The sequence below is a fragment of the Rhincodon typus genome, chromosome 1 (genome assembly GCF_021869965.1).
Source record: "Rhincodon typus isolate 14 chromosome 1, sRhiTyp1.1, whole genome shotgun sequence".
In the NCBI taxonomy this organism is placed as follows: Eukaryota; Metazoa; Chordata; class Chondrichthyes; order Orectolobiformes; family Rhincodontidae; genus Rhincodon; species Rhincodon typus.
In genome coordinates this window covers 70,401,504-70,418,983 of record NC_063332.1, presented here as the reverse complement: position 1 = coordinate 70,418,983, position 17,480 = coordinate 70,401,504, and the positions used below count along the sequence as shown (strand labels likewise).

Sequence of the window (17,480 nt, the reverse complement as noted above, 5' to 3'; positions counted from 1 at the left end):
AAGGAATAATTTGATTAGGGATAGTCAACACGGTTTTGTGAAGGGTAGGTCGTGCCTCACAAACCTTATTGAGTTCTTCGAGAAGGTGACCAAACAGGTGGATGAGGGTAAAGCGGTTGATGTGGTGTATTTGGATTTCAGTAAAGCGTTTGATAAGGTTCCCCATGGTAGGCTATTGCAGAAAATACGGAGGCATGGGATTGAGGGTGATTTAGCGGTTTGGATCAGAAATTGGCTAACTGTAAGAAGACAGAGGGTGGTGGTTGATGGGAAATGTTCATCCTGGAGTTCAGTTACTAGTGGTGTACCTCAAGGATCTGTTTTGGGGCCACTGCTGTTTGTCATTTTTATAAATGACCTGGATGAGGGTGTAGAAGGATGGGTTAGTAAATTTGCGGATGACACCAAAGTCGGTGGAGTTGTGGATAGTGCAGAAGGATGTTGTAGGTTACAGAGGGACATAGATAAGCTGCAGAGCTGGGCTGAGAGGTGGCAAATGGAGTTTAATGCGGAAAAGTGTGAGGTGATTCACTTTGGAAGGAGTAACTGGAATACAGAGTACTGGGCTAATGGTAAGATTCTTGGTAGTGTGGATGAGCAGAAAGATCTCGGTGTCCATGTGCATAGATCACTGAAAGTTGCCACCCAGGTTGATAGTGTTGTTAAGAAGGCGTACAGTATGTTAGGTTTTATTGGTAGAGGGATTGAGTTTCGGAGCCATGAGGTCATGTTGCAGCTGTACAAAACTCTGGTGCGGCCGCACTTGGAGTATTGCGTACAGTTCTGGTCACCGCATTATAGGAAGGATGTGGAAGCATTGGAAAGGGTGCAGATGAGATTTACCAGGATGTTGCCTGGTATGGAGGGAAGGTCTTATGAGGAAAGGCTGAGGGTTTTGAGGCTGTTTTCGTTAGAGAGAAGAAGGTTAAGAGGTGACTTGATAGAGACATACAAGATCATCAGAGGATTAGATAGGGTGGACAGTGGGAGCCTTTTTCCTCGGATGGTGATGGCTAGCACGAGGGGACATAGCTTTAAATTGAGGGGTGATAGATATAGGACAGATGTCAGAGGTAGGTTCTTTACTCAGAGAGTAGTAAGGGCGTGGAATGCCCTGCCTGCAAAAATAGTAGACTCGCCCACTTTAAGGGCATTTAAATGGTCATTGGATAAACATATGGATGATAATGGAATAGTTTAGGTTAGATGGGCTTCAGATTGGTTTTCACAGGTCGGCGCAACATCGAGGGCCGAAGGGCCTGTACTGCGCTGTAATGTTCTATGTTCTATGTTCTATGCTAGCGAAACTCAACAGGTTTGGCAGTACCTGTGAAGAGAAAAACAAGTTAATGTTTCAAGTCTGATATGACTCTTCTGAATTGTAAAAAAGAGTCATACCAGAGTCAAAACATTAACTCTGTTAAGGAAACCAAAAGAAGGGAACAATCTATTTGTTTTCCTCCTCACCAATCTGCAACAGATGGTATCAGTAGCAGTGACCACCGTGCAGTCCTTGTGGAGATCTTCATAATGAGAATAGTGCCATACAATGTGATGGAGGGTATCACCACGCTAAAAAAGATGAGCTGTCAAACATTTTTGGCCAAGACTGGGCATTCAGGAGGCACTGTGGACCATCAGAAACAACAGTAGAATAGTGTTCAAACACAATCTGTAACCTCATGGGCTGGCATATCCCTGACTCTGTCATTACCATCAGTCCTGAACAATACATAAAAGCAAAATACTATGGATGCTGGAAATCTGAAACAAAAAACAGAAAGTATGCAGCATCTGTGGAGAGGGAGAAACAGAGTTAATGTTCCACATCTACTGACTCTTCTTTGGCACAATTCTGGTTGTAGTTCTTGGATGTCAGTCATCCCAGCTCTGGATATCTCTGCAGTAGTTACTCAGGGTAATATCCATGGCTGAACTATCTTCAAGAGCCTCAATAATGACCTTCACTCTATCACAGAAGTCAGAAGTAGAGATGTTCACCAATGATTGCATAATGTTCAACACAATTCACAATTCCTCAGATACTCAGCAAATCTATGTTCGAATGCAACAGGATCTGGACAATATCCAGGTTTGGGCTGAGAAGCAGCAAATAACATTCATACCAGATGACACCAGGCAATACCCATCTCCAATAAGAAATGGGTTAGGGTTAATCTAACCTTCAACTGGCATTCTATTGTGTAACCATCACTGAATCCCCCACTATCAACACCTTCGGGGTCACCACTGACCAGAAACTCAACTGGACTTGCCATATAAATACAGTGGCTACAAGGAGAAGTCAGAAGCTAGGAATACTACAGCTCCTGACTCCCCAAAGCTTATCCACCATTTATAAGGCACAAGGCAGAACTGTGATGGTATATTCTCCACTTGCCTGGATGATTACAGCTCTAACAACACTGAAGAAGCTTGGCAATATCCAGAACAAAGCAGCCCACTTGATTGGTATCCCATTCAAAAACATCCTTCCTCTCCAGCATCTACTTGCAGTGGCATCAGTTTATACCATCTACAAGATGTACTGCAGGTTTCACCAAGGTTCATAAGACAGTACCTTCAAATACATGACCACGGCTATCTAGAAGGACAAGGGAACTGATATATGGGAACACTACCACCTACAAGTTTCCCTTCAAGACATTCACCATCCTGACTTGGAAGTATATAGCTCTTCATTCAGTGTTTCTGCATCAGAATCCTGAATTCTCTTCCTAGCAGCATTCTGGGTCTACCTACATAAAATGGGCTACAGACGTTCATACAGTCATTAAGCATTAAAATAGGCCCTTTGACCCACCATGTCTGTGCCAACCAACAAACACCAAACTACACAAATTCCATTTATCTGTATTTGGTCAGTAGCCCTACACTCTGGCATTTTAGGTCAGCAGGTCTGGCAGCATCTGTGAAGGGAAAAACAGAGTTAACATTTCGGGTCCGGTGACCCTTCCTCAGACCCTTCCACCAGTTCTGAGGAAGGGTCACTGGACCCGAAACATAACTCTGTTTTCTCCTTCACAGATGCTGCCAGACCTGCTGAGCTTTTCCGGTAACTTTGTTTTTGTTCCTGATTTACAGCACCTGCAGTTCTTTCGGTTTTTATCTGGCATTTTAGGTGCTCATCCAAGTGCTTAGAGATATAATCATAGAGATGTAGAGCACAGAAACAGACCCTTCGGTCCAACTCATCCATGCCAACCAGATATTCAAAATTAATCTAGTCCCATTTGCTAGCATTTGGCCCAAATCCCACTAATCCCTTCCCTATTCATGCCTCCTTCCAGATGCCTCTTAAATGTAGATGTACCAGCCTCCACCAGCTCTTTGGCAGCTCATTCCATACACGCACCATCCTCTGTGTGAAAGGTGCCCTTTAGGTCCCTGTTAAATCTTTCTCCTCTCATCTTAAATCTATGCCCCCTAGTTTTTGACTCCCCTACCCTGGGGAAAAGACCTTGACCCTATCCATGGCCCTCATGATTTTATAAACTTCTATAAGATCACCCCCTCAGCCTTCAATGCTCCAGGGAAAATAGTCCCAGCCTATTCAGCCTCTCCCTGTAGTTCAAACCCTCCAACCTTGGCAACATCCCTGTAAATCTTTTCTGAACCCTTTCAAGTTTCACAGAGAGACCAGAATTGAACACCATATTCCAAAAGTGGCCTAACCGATGTCCTACAGCCGCAACACGACCGGCCAACTCCTATACTCAATGCACTGACCAATAAGGGCAAGCGTACCAAATGCCTTCTTCACTACCCTGTCTACCTGTGACTCTGCTTTCAAGGAACTATGCAGCTGCACTGCAAGGTCTCTTTGTTCAGCAATGTTCCCCGGGACCTTACCATTAAGTGTCTAAGTCCTGCCCTGATTTGTCCTACCAAAATGCAGCACCTCACATTTAACTAAATTAAACTTCATCTGCCACTCCTCAGCCCCTGGTCCTTCTGATCAAGGGCACATTCTACTCTGAGGTAACCTTCTTGGCTGTCCACTACACCACCACTTTTGGCACCATCTGCAAACTTACGACCCATACCTCCTACATTCACCTCCAAATCATTTATATAAATGACAAAAAGCAGTTCTTAAAAGTTGCAGAGGTACTTGCCTCCACCACCCTCTTAGGCAGCACATTCCATATTTTACCACCCTCTGGATGAATTTTGTTTCTCTCAGATCTCCTCCAAACCAATCACTCCTCACCTTAAACTTATGACCTCTGATCCCAGGCACATCTGCCATGAGGAAAGGATTCTCATGATCTACCCTGTCTATGCCTCTCATAATTTAGTATACCTCAATCAGATCCCTACTCAGTCTCCTCTGCCGCAAAGAAAACAAACTCAGCCTCTTCAGTCTCTCCTCATAACTGAGACTTTTCATCCCAGGCAACATCCTGGCGAATCTCCTCCACATTCTCTCCAGTGCAATCATGTTCCTCCAATAATGTGGCAACCAGAACTCAGTACACAGTATTCAATCTGTGGGCAAACCAATGTTTTATTAGGTAGAAACAAGTATTTCTTGCTCCTGTATTCTACACCCTGGCTAATGAAGGCAAAATTGCCATCTGGTCCCAATCACCAGGCTGGTGCATCCTTCTTTGTTTCTTTTTATTTCTTCATTTACCTTTCATATCAGACTTCATGTTATCTACTTTCTGCGGCTATGGTGAACGAAGGTAGTTGTGAGGGGCTTTTGTGGTGGCAGTGGCATGGTGGATCCCATCTAGTCCTCATGGCCATGGCGGCCACGGCTTCAGTGTTGGTGACATGGTGGGTCCGGTCCATTCCTCCTGGCCATGGTGGCGATGCAGAGGCTACAGCGTTGGTGGGGTGATGGGTCAGTTAGTTCTTTCTGGATATGGTGGAAATACAGAGGCTTCAGTGGCAGCAATATGTGGTGGGTCTGGTCTGTTCCTCCTTGCAGTGGCGGCGATTCAGCGACGGCAGTGTGATGGGTTCAGCCTGGGAATCCATGCGGCAGTGGCAAAGGGTGTGCTGCAGCAGCAGAGACATTAGGGGTCTGGTCCATTGCTCCTTGCTATGGCGGCTTCAGCAGCAGTGCTCCGGAGTTCCTTCAGAAACCCAGGAGATGCAAAGGGAACAAAAGATGTACTTTAACTTAATTATTTCTTCTTTTATATTTTCTGTAATTAAAATGGCACCAGAGTATGGTGACTTGAACATTTCTCACTACATTTTCCTAAATACAAGTGACAATAAATTTCTATAATATTATACTATTTGTCCACTTCTGTTGACACCTTCAGGGATCAATGGACTTGTACACCGAGGTCCCTTTTTCCCTCAGTACTATCTGTGGCCAGTGAAGTTTTTAATATCTCTGCCAGGGCCCCAGCAATCTCCTCGTTTGCCTCCCATAGCAGCCTGGGGTACATCACATCAGACCCTAGGGATTTATGCTTGTTTATGCATAAAATATCCAATACCTCCTCCTTATTAATCTTAACATGTTCTAGAACCACTTCATTCCACATGAAATCCATGACCATAATGTCTTTCTGCTCTGTGAGTACAAGTGAGAAGCATTCATTTAAGGCCACACCTGCACCATCTCACTCCACATACAGTTTGCCCCTTTGGTCTCCAATAGGTTGCACTCTTTCCCTGGTAATCCTCTTATTTTTAATATGCTTATAAAAAGCATTGAGTTTTTCCTTGATCCTGTCTAAGCTATTTTGCAGCTCCTCTTTGCCCTCCTTTTCCTTTTTAAGCAACCTCTCATACTCTCTATACTTTTGAAGGGCCTCCCCTATTTTTATTGTGCTGCACCTGGCCTGTGCTTCCTTCTTTTTCTTTATCAAACTCTCAATATCCCTTAACATCAAGGGTTCCCTGGACTTGCTCCCCTTGCCCTTCAATATCAGGGGAACGCACTGGGCCTGAATTCTCACTATGCTACTTTTAAAAGACTCCCACTTTCTAAATGAAGAATAACAACTTTCCTTTTATGTTCAATTCCTCTCATAACAAAAAAGGATAGATCCTATCAACTTTCTTGGTTACAATCGCTATCTGCAAATTAACTTTTTGTGATTCATGCACGAGAACACCTTCCTTATGTCTTACTCACAACATAATTTTTACACATCTTGGTGTCATTGAATTTAGCCACAATGCCTTGCTTCCCTCCTCAAAGTCATTGATGGGTCACATCTTGTCAATCAAAGACCCATTTATATGTACTTCTTTCTTCAGACAGCCAGCCAGCCACTCTTCTAGCCATCTCATATTTACCCCCTATACCAATAAGCCTTTATTTTCTGCAATAACTTTTGATGGGGCACCTTATCAAATGCCTTCTGAGATCCAAGTATAGTATGCCTACAGGTTCTCCTTTACACAGAGTACATTTTACTCCTTCAAAACACTGCAATAAATTGGACAAAATAATCCTCATCTTTGTCACCCCATTCACTATTTTCAATAGTCACTTCCTCCATTCAGAAAGTACAGTTGCAGCAGTACATACCACTTGGAAGATGCACTGCTGCCCACTCAGCAAGGCACTCCAAACCTACAGTCTCTTCCACCAAAAATGGACAAAGGGATCAGATGCATGGAAGCACCACCACCTGCAATGTACTCTCTAAATCAAACACAGTGCTGGCTTGGAATAGGTTAACTGTTCCTCCACTGTCGCTAGGTTATAATCCTGGAACTCTCACTTCACAACACAGGCTGCACAAGCACCTATAACACATGGACTGCTGCAGTTCAAGCCAGCGGCTCACCACCACCTTATCAAGGGCAATTAGGAATGATGGAAAATGTGCTGGCCTCTTCAGCAACATCCCATAAATGAATGAAAAATATTTATTTTGAATGGAAAGCAACACCACACAAAGAAAAAAGAAGGAAGTGGCAGAATTCTTGAGGAATGTTGTCACCTTGCTCATCCTGTCTCCTCCTCTGATGTAAGCAGAAACTGCCACAAATAGCAAAAATGAGGTAGAGCTGCACTGACTCAGGCATCACTCCAAAATCTTCCCATACTGCCTCAAAGAATGCAACTTTATGCTAAATCTGCCCCAGAATATTCACCCTAACACCTAACTTCCATGAATCCAAAGTGATTAGACGTCAAAATGTGGAAATGTCCATTTCACTGATGTCAAGTTACACTCAAATCTCATTGAATATGGACAAATATTAAAAATAGTAAAAGTCTATATAATCAATTCTTCAGGGCACACAGAATGTGAAAACTCAGATCATTAATTTTCATACTTAATGATGTTTTGAATTATTTTAACAATATACACACCTCCATCACGGCATATTTACAAACCTACATTTGGAAAACTTTTCACAAGCTTTCATCATTGTTTATGCTATTCCCATAAAAATGTATTCAAAAGTGAGCAGTAATAATAACATTATGAAAATGCTCAAACATGAAGGTAAAATATTAGGAAATTTACTGTTTCTTGCTAAACCTAAAAATGTGTTTATAATCTAAAGCAAGTCTCAGAGAAAGTACAATTATGGTAAGCTCGTTTATGAGACTCGACAATTTAGGGATGGAACTAATTCTAAGAAGAACTGTAATGTTGAACTTTCTAATTTATTTCTTTATTTGTCTATTTTTGTACCTAGATTTTGTGCCTAGGTAGTTTTGTACCTAAGATGGTACTGGGTTTAGAACTTTGTACACTTTTCACTGTACTCCAGTATTCCTGTACTTGAGTGCATGTGACAATAAAACCCAATCCTAATTCTTCTATGGGTAGAAATATGGTTGCGCAATAGGATCAATATGTGTTCATAAAAGATTGAGAAGAGTGGAGAATAATTTCCTTGCACACATAATTCTGGGATCTTTTCACCTGCATATATGGCTTTTATTTTGTTTACGCATTTCTGTTGCGCAGAGATACTGAGGAAATTCGAGGTCAAAGTATTAACTCATTCTCATTTTCTTGTTATTTTTTAACTACTTTAGTCAACCAGGAGGAGTTCCTTTGCAATCTTGATTCAGACATTGATTAAATACAACAAGGTTGTGTATTTAGAATCACAGTTTCTATTTGAATCAAGCTGATCAACTAGAAAACATACCTGGATGTGATAAACGAATTAACGAAATGTAAATATCATGGCAGTCTCTTTCTTGTGAAATGATAAACTGGATGACCTGGAAGTTCTTGCAGCGAATAAGCAGGGGACAGCCTGTTGCTGTAGTTCCTTGCTTTTCCACAGCACAGATCTGACTGTGAAGTATCTAGTGAGAGCAGTAAATAAACCATAAGTTATTTGTAAAATATTTCCTGGTTATTTTTAAGGAAGTCATTATAGGGTGCAAATGGAAGTATACGTTTTGCCTCAGGAACATACAAACAAAAGAAAAACAGAAAGTCCTGCAGAAACTCAGCAGATTTGGCAACCTCTGTAGAGCGAGAAACAGAGTTAACATTTCAAGTCCAATAGAAGGGTCACTGATGAAGCAGCTGAAGATTATTGGGCATAAAACACTTCTGTGAGGAACTCCTATAGAGGATGTCCTGGAGATGAGCTACAATGACTGACCTTCAACATCACAACCATCTTCCTTTGTACTGAAGAATGACTCCAACTAGCAGAGAGTTTTCCCCAGTTCCCAAATTTGCTAGGGCTCAGGTCAAATGTGGCCTTCCTGTGAAGGGCTGTCATGCTAACCTCTCCGTTAGAGTTTTGCTCTTTTGTTTTTTTTAAATTCTTTATTCATTCATGGGTTAAGGGCATCATCAGCCAGACCAGTATTTATTGCCCATTCCTAATTGCCTAGGCAGCAGTTAATCACATTGTTAACCAATGTTAACTACATTGCTGTGCGTCTGGAGTCACATGCAGGCCAGACCAGGTAATGTTTGAAACAAGGTGTATGGACATAGGGAGTTGAGTGTCCCTGCTGGAAGTCAAACTGAGTGGAAGTGATCAGATTATTGCTAAGGAAATGCTACTTAATAGCGCCCATCTATCACTTTACCGATGATCAAGAGTAGACTGATGGGACAATAGATGGCTGTGGTAGATTTTTGCTATTCTCATGTACACAGCATGCCTGGGTAATTTTCCACATTGCCAGGTAGGTACCAGTGTTGCAGTATATTTCCCCTTATTCTAAGACATCTTAATAGTGAAGATAGTGAACAAATATGATCACGTGCAATGCAACATCTAACAAAATACTTAAGTATTTATCATCAAAGCAATACAGTAAACCTTCAAATAGCCACTCAGTTCTGCCATAGCTAAATATAACTTACCCATGTTTCTTTCCGAGAGTCAGACAAATGCTCCACAAAAATCAAATGTGTTGCTGTCAGATACAGTGAACCAATTGATGCCTTCTTTGATGAAACCCGATCCAGCAAGCGGACATTTTCAACCTACAAGCATAAACAAAAGTTAAGTGCAAGAAAATAAAAGTAAAATACACATCTGTTGAACCAATTGAAGAGTTGCTAGCAATCAGCAATCCTAGAAGGCCTTTAAAGAATACAAACTGTATTAATTGTATAAACGAATCCCATTTTTTAGTCTTCAGTCAAACAACATCAGTTTATTATGTCAACCTTATCTATAGAGCAATATAGCATTTGCAGTTTACGCCAGTTTGGTTACTGAGCTGCAATGGGTACAGTTAAGATATCCAAAGGAAAATATTATAAGATGTATACATAGAATTTCACAGTAATTAACTACAATATCACTGAAAAATGGCACATTTAGTTGAAGTTTTTCATCTTGCACTCATCAGGACAATTTGCAAGAATATCAATTTGAGGAAAAATAAAGAGTACTTATACTGTATGAGGGGAGACTGCTGATTCCTTGGCAAGTGGACTCTGATTGGTAGAGGCATTGCCATGGAGAATGTACCAGTAAATAACGTTTAACGAGACTGTGGTCAAAGCATTGATCTGAGAAAAGAATCAGTGAATGGTTGTTATCTATTTTATTGATTTGAAGCAGGTTTTGATTGTGTACATATTCTTTCAATCTGCAAAGAATACAGTCCTATGTGTTAATGATTTAGATTCCAGTACATGCAAGTGTGCCACACATCAAGTCTGATTGACAATTTCAAACTGGTTGTCAGCATAATTCTTCACTGGCGCAATCTCCATATCACCGCTCATTCTTCAAAACTCTGAAGAATACAGACCAAGTCTTCTATTAAGACAATCCACTATCTCAGGGATTAATTGGTAAAACGCTGTTGCACTCCCTCTGTGGAAAGTAAATCCTTTCTTAGTTGAGGGGACCAAAAACACACAATAATCCAGGTGAGGTCTCACCAAGTCTTGCTGCAATTGTATGGTCTGTCATTCTACTCCTGTCAATCAATCTACTCCTTTCAAATTCCTTTGTGATGAAGGCCAGCATACTAGTTGTCTTCCTCGTTGTTTGCTGCACCTTCATGCTAGCTTTTAATGACTCATTAACAAGGACACCCAGATCCCTTTGGACACCAACACTTTCCAACCACTCACATTTAAGAAATATTCTATCTTTCTGTTTTTTTCTACCAAGGTAAATAGCTTCATACTATTCACTTTGTATCCTATCTGCCATGTTCTAGCCCATTCAATTCGCTTGACCAAATTCTTTTGAAGCCTTCTTGTTCACTCCTCATACTCATGTTCCTAAATTGTCAGATGTCATCAGCTGTGAACTCAACATTTAAACTTTGTCGTACCCCATTAATAAGAGCCTGCCATCCTGAGAATGACACCAACTCAACATTGGAAATGACTAAGACACAAAGCAGAGGGCTAGATGCCAGATGCACAAATGATATTAAAACATGTAAAGTGAAAGTTTTCACACAGCTGAGTGATCCTAGAAGCCTCCAGTTATTAAGCGCACCTCTGCTCTCACAGGTCCTCTGGACCTTTGCCTAGTCTTCCCTTCCATGAAGCTCCTCATGGACCATAACAGGATATTCACTCTTATCTTCCTCCACAGAGGATTCCTGTCTCTCCTGCATTTCTTCCTCATCTGACACATTTCCTGATTACTGATCCAGATTGTGGATGGCACTGCACAGCACATCACAATGATGCAGGAAACCAAGTGGCTGTACTGTATGGTTCCACCTGACCAGTCCAGGCACCGAAACCCCACCTTCAGAATGATTTGTTCCACAATGACCCTTATCGAAACATGGGCAGCATTGTACCTTTGTTCTGCAACTGTCTGATGATTTCTGGAGGAACATGATCTAAGATTGAAACGGATAACCTTTATCTACCAGCAACCATCCTTGTATTGGCCAGGGGGCTTGGAAAAAGGCTGGGACCCATCATTTTTCAGTACATATGAGAGGTGGAAGCTACTGGCCACCTGGCACAGAACACCAAAATTTGGCTGCTTTAGTCACAGATCGTTTTAACACTAAGGGAGTGGAGTCATTTTACTGCTCATAAACACTCTTGGCCTTGGTTATCTGGCTTCAGCTGTTCTACAGCCACCCAAACAGGCTGATAAGGGTATTTTTATTTTGAATTTGAAGAAGTTAGAGATAAGGCATCTCCACCTTCAATCATATTCTCCCTTAGGTAACTTGGGGTAAAAACAGTGTCTCCTGCTTTACAGCTGGAGGACCTTCTCATATTTCAACTTGAAACCAACTCCTCCACAGTGTTTCAATGGATTTGGAGCCAATACCCACAGGCAAAGGAAGTGTTCTTTTCCTATATCCTGGGGGGATGTTTTAATGGGAATGGTGGGAAATGCATGTGGCAGCACTGTGCTACTAGAGTAGTCAATTTCTGACAGAATTATTCCATCTTTCCAGTTGGCAAGCAGTGTTGGGCCAATAGTGGCTCAGTATTAAGTGAGTTTATCTATATCATGTCAAGGATAGACTAAGTGCAATGTCAGGTCTTTGGTGGGAGAAAACAGAGTTAACGTTTTGGGTCCAGTGACCCTTCCTCAGAACCAGACCCAAAATGTTAACTCTGTTTTCTCCTCCACAGATGCTGCCAGACCTGCTTAGCTTTTCCAGCAACTTTGTTTTTGTTCCTGATTTACAGCATCCGCAGTTCTTTTGGTTTTTATTTTGTCAGGTCTTTGGTTTTTGATATCACAAACACAGAAAGTAAAACCTCAGCTTAAAAATTTAGCTATAATATCAACTGCCCTGCACTCCTAGTTAATAAAAGTAATTTTATTTAGGTTACTCACAAACATATCTGCAATTTTTATAATTAGAGCACAGACGTCTCCCTTTTCTATGGTTTGATTTAGCTAATCATGGAAAATAGTACAGCTTTTTAAAATTCACTGTAATAAGAAATATTTGATGAAGGTACATTCTATCAAACTTCAAAAGATATACTTTTACAGCGGTCTAGCACGTTGCAGCAACTCCATAAAACACAGTGAAGCTTTCCCACCATCCTGCTGATATCTTGGCTGTTCTTCTTGTAAGACATGGTATGTACATTTTGACAGGAACAAGGAAAAAAGGATACAATAATGTGCAAGAAACATCTGTGCTTTGAGCTAGTTAGCACACAGAAGAAACCCCGAAAGCATGTCACCAACATACACGGCCATCCAGAGCAAGCAAAAGATGAAGAACTATGATATAAGCAAGCTGGATTTCATAATGTATGAAACGCTTTGTCTAATTTAAAACAACAAGCACAATATCAGTTAAGAAAATACCTCCCAAACTGCTCTAAGTCACCTATAAAAACAGTTATCCTCTGGAAGTGCTGCTGTGAGGTGCAGCGAAAATCTCATAAAGAAGAATCGATGCAGTTGCTTCTGTAACCCAGTAGGGGTTTTTCAACTTGTGGATTGACAGATTGGATTCAATATAAAAAAAAGCTTTGGGAGCACAATAAATCAATCCCACAAACCACTCAAGAAGTTAGTTATCTGTGAAGCACAACCATGCTATGTGATAATCAACGCTATTTTTGAATATAGCTACGCTTTTAACCTTGAGTTTTTTGACCTGCAAATGCTGGAACCATCCCCCCAAAATATCTGTTGTTTTACCCGATATTAATGACAAATAAAGTTAAGACTAGCATAAAACACCATTACAATACAAGAAAAAAAATCACAGCTTCAAGCAAAGGAAGATAAAAATAATTAGTAAAGAGCCTAGTTTTAAGTGCAAGAGTTGTTTTCCTTATATAGTGAATCAACGAGGGTTTTATTGAGCATATACTGTTAGATATCATTCTCATTTGTAGAGCATAGCATTGCAGTTCTTATTGCTCATCACAAGTGAATATATTAATACTGAAGAAAATAGATTTTCAATTTTTTTTCTAAACAAGAATCAAGCTCTTTATGTGCATTACATTACAAGCAAAACACAGGATAAAGCTTTTTTTATGCAGTTCCAACAAACTGTCAAGCCCACAATCCCTTTCTGCACCAGTGTAATTTTTCCGTTTCCCACACCAGTCACTGTTATCTTGTCTTTCGGTGAGATTTTTCAGACGTGCCATGAATTAATGCTCACTAGAAACTAGGTCAAACTGCATGCTTGTTTCACATCAACCTTTAAAGCCAACAAATAGAATTTTGCTTCATTTTGGGCTTCATTCAAACTCCTTTGGTCTGAGTATGATTGCCAATTCTGGGCCATTTTTACACTTCGCCAACTGGAGTCAGACTGAACCACCACTCCACTCCCAAAGAAAAAATAGGATGGTGTGGGCAGCCTGTAGGAGCTTTCAAGATTGTTTGTTTAGAAGTTCAGATTTGTTGTTCTGGGATTTCCTCACTGTTACAATAAAATCATGACGTGGAGATGCCAGTGTTGGACTCATGTGGCCGGAGTCAGAAGTCACAGAACACCAGGTTATAGTCCAACAGGTTTATTTGAAATCACAAGCTTTCAATGTGCTGCTTCTTCGTCTGGTGAAGGAGCAGCATTCATAATAAAAACAGTAAGGTAATTTAGTACTCGACTCGCACAGCCCCTCAGCTACTTCAGGCTCCCATGCCCCATCCATGCCGATTCATTCGACTTCATGCCTCATGAGCCACCCCGTAGCCTCTCATACCCTCGTGCCAACTCCTCCACACTATACATCCCTATGTCCTTTTATAGCCCCCTATGCCTACTATGCGTCAACTCATGCCAAGTCATGTCCTCACCCACTGCACTTTACTCTTATACCTTCCATATTAATTCACCCAGTATTCACCATGGGCAGACCTCAAGAGCCATGCGGAGATTAAATAAACTTCTAAATGCCTATTACAGACTTCACTACATTTAAGGAAACTAATTATTAAACATTTAATTCAATACATTTAACTCCCTTCAAGTAATTAACATCTTACAAAAAGAAACATTTGTATGCATAGCCCCACATAAAAGTCGGCTAATCCCTTTATAACCATTTCGGACTGTCAATCAAATGTCAACTTGAAAGTCCCTGACTATAAGCTCACAGACTTATTTCAACAAACACCTATTAAAATTGCAAACACTTAAAATTGCAAGACAGGCTGAATTTTGTTCAAAACTTAAAGAGAGGGGATTTAAATGATTTGACAGTTCAACATATCCATCCATCTTTTCATGCACATTCATGTCTGCTTTCACCAATCACAAGGAGTATATAACTTCTTCAAAGATCTAGCAGGTTTTAGACCTTGTCTTCAAATTCAGAAATTCCACAGAAGTCATGGTTCAAAAACTTCCATGACAAAAATCACTTCAGTGTGAAGGCAACTTCACTTTCAAATTAACACATCGTGGAAGTCAAAAATTCCCTTCCACCTATGTACCCAGACTGAAAATGGTTGGTGCCAGATACATCCTGGTACAGGACTTGCAGATTTGAGATTCCAATGCACTTCTTGGCTAAGACGTGAACTCCTTCCAGTTTGGTGAAAATTCCATAAACAATCCCCACCGTTGACACACAGGCTGCTACCATTACTGAAGGGAGGCAATGGCCTTGTGGTATTATCGCTGGACTGTTAATCCAGAGACCTTGACAACATTCTGGGGACCTGGGTTCGATTCCCGTCAAGGCAGATGGTGGAATTTGAATTTAATTGAAAGAAAAATCTGGAATTACGAATCTAATGATGACCATGAATCCATTGCCGATTGTTGGGAAAAATCCATCTCGTTCACTAATGTCCTTTAGGGAAGGAAACTGCCATCCTTGCCTGGTCTGGCCTACATGGGACTCCAGACCCACAGTAATGTGGTTGACTCTGAACTGTTCTCTGGGCAATTAGGGACGGACAATAAATGCTGCCTAGCCAGCGACATCCTCCTCCCATGAGTAAAGAAAAAAAAATTATGTCCAAGTGTCCATCTTGCATTTTCATCCCAGTAAATGCGCTTGGCCTTCTCTTAACCTCTAATGATCAAACCACCCAGGCTTACTGTAAGGCAGACTTCAGAAGAGATCATGTGATCCTCTCCATTTTACTCTAAAGTTAACAATAGAGTCCCAAGCCATAATAATCTTATAATCCTCACATTTAAAATAACATTCATGATTGTTATTAGTGAAAGTAGCATTTTACTCCAGATTTATTAATTGAAGTCGCCATTTAATATTACGCCATAATTTCTAAGTTATCAAAGAGATCCTTTGAACACAGCAACCAACAAATCTACACTGTACAAATTTCTAACTGTTCCTGATGATAGCCACAAAGAGCTACTGCCCTCTGGAACACACCCTTTAATACAACAAAAACTGCATGGAATGTTCTGCTCGACTCAAATTATCAGGTGCAAATATATACATAAGATTACACTGGATTTTTAGTGTCTCTTTATCAGATCTTAAACAAGAATTCTAACAATATCTACTTATACTGCATGCTTCTTTAATATCACTTTGAACAAGTAATTCTTAATATGATCTAAATAAAGGAATCTCATTTGCATTAATCGTTCTAGCCCCTGCAGGGCGTCACAAAAGAATATATACAGGTGACAAGGCACAAATATGGAAGAAAGGACACATTACCAGGATACACTCAGAGAAAACAGAAGGAAATATGCGTAAGGCAGGAAGGAAACCTGTTCCATACTTGTTCTGGAAGAAAAATGAAACCAGAAAAAATGGAGAGTGGGAATCCGAAGCAGGCCTAAAAATGGCTTTGGAGCAGGAAGAAGGAACTCAAGAACACTTTAGGAGATTTTCTGAAACTCACTCTTGAAAAGAATTTTAAGCAAATACTTAGAATATTCACACGCTCCTATTGCAGTTTAATCTCAGGACCTGTCTTAAAAATAAAAAGAAAATAAAAAGAAAATAACTTCTTACAATGCACAACTGTTAAATCATGGGGAAGAATGTGACAAATACAGAAAAGTACTGATTCATTAATAAAACTAGATAAGAAAATAAGTAGATAAGTGTGCACGTTGGTCCCTGCATTCAATCGTTATACAAGGTAAACAGTCTACAATAAAATCGATATCCTAACATTAAACTAAATTAGAAGGAAAGATTTGCAATTGTCAAGCACCTTATCACAACTGTCAGAAGGATCCTGGAAGGTTTCGGATAATTACATCATATAATTCATTTTATTGTATATACAAGGCAGTTTTACACTTAAATCAAAACAAGATAAATAAAAAGCAAGTTAACTTGTTTTTTAATAGAATTAGTTGCAGGAGTAGTGTTTACCAGTTTGATCCTCTTCAAACACTGCCATACATAAGTTACTGTTTCAATCTCTGATCTCTGTCAAGGTAGCTGATTGTCAGTGCCCCATGCCAAAGGAGAGAAAATGTCATAACTATTATTCATTGTACAGTGACCACACCCTGCTATGCATATTGGTGAGAATACAATATTAAAGGGATGACGTCAAAACTCAAATAACATACCCATTTGTGAGAATACAATATAAAAGGGATGACATCAACACTCAAATAACGTGTCCATACTAGTTGCCTTGGCTCACATGAGGCATGTACATTTGACTATGTTACCTGAGGAATGTAATCTCCATACAACCTTTTTTGTTTGAGGTTAAGTAAGTGGGCTAAAAAGTTAGCAAATGGAATATAATGAGAAAATGTGAAATTGTCCATTTTGGAGGGAAGAACAGAAGAACACAGCATTATTTAAATGGAAAGAACTGCAGAAAGATGCTGCATAAAGGGGCTTGGGGATACTTGTGCATGAAACACAGAAAACTAGCACATAGGTGCAGCAGGTAATCAGGAATGTTGGCCCTCTTTCAAGAGTAAGGAAGTCTTACTGCAACTATACAAGGTGCTGTTGAGGCCACATGGGTAGTGCTGTGAGCAGTTTGGTCTCTTATTTAAGGATAGATATCATTTAATTGAAGGCAGTTCAAAGAAGGTTCATTAGGATGATTCCCAGTATGAAAGGACTGTTCATGAGCAAAGTTTAAACAGTTGGGAACAAAAACAAAGTTGCTGGAAAAGCTCAGCAGGTCTGGCAGCATCTGTG

The 17,480-nt window shown here is 40.4% G+C and overlaps 1 protein-coding gene across 1 annotated transcript in view; it reads right to left on the bottom strand.

The window, feature by feature from the left end:
* The window catches only part of mtmr7b (myotubularin related protein 7b), an 82,478-nt gene that overhangs the window by 52,356 nt on the left and 12,642 nt on the right, over positions 1–17,480 (bottom strand). The window contains exons 2-3 of the mRNA XM_048598423.1: positions 9,303–9,425; positions 8,116–8,278 (exon numbers count right to left, since the gene is read on the bottom strand). Coding sequence (XP_048454380.1) covers positions 8,116–8,278; positions 9,303–9,425 — 286 coding nt within the window. The remainder of the gene's footprint in view (positions 1–8,115; positions 8,279–9,302; positions 9,426–17,480) is intronic.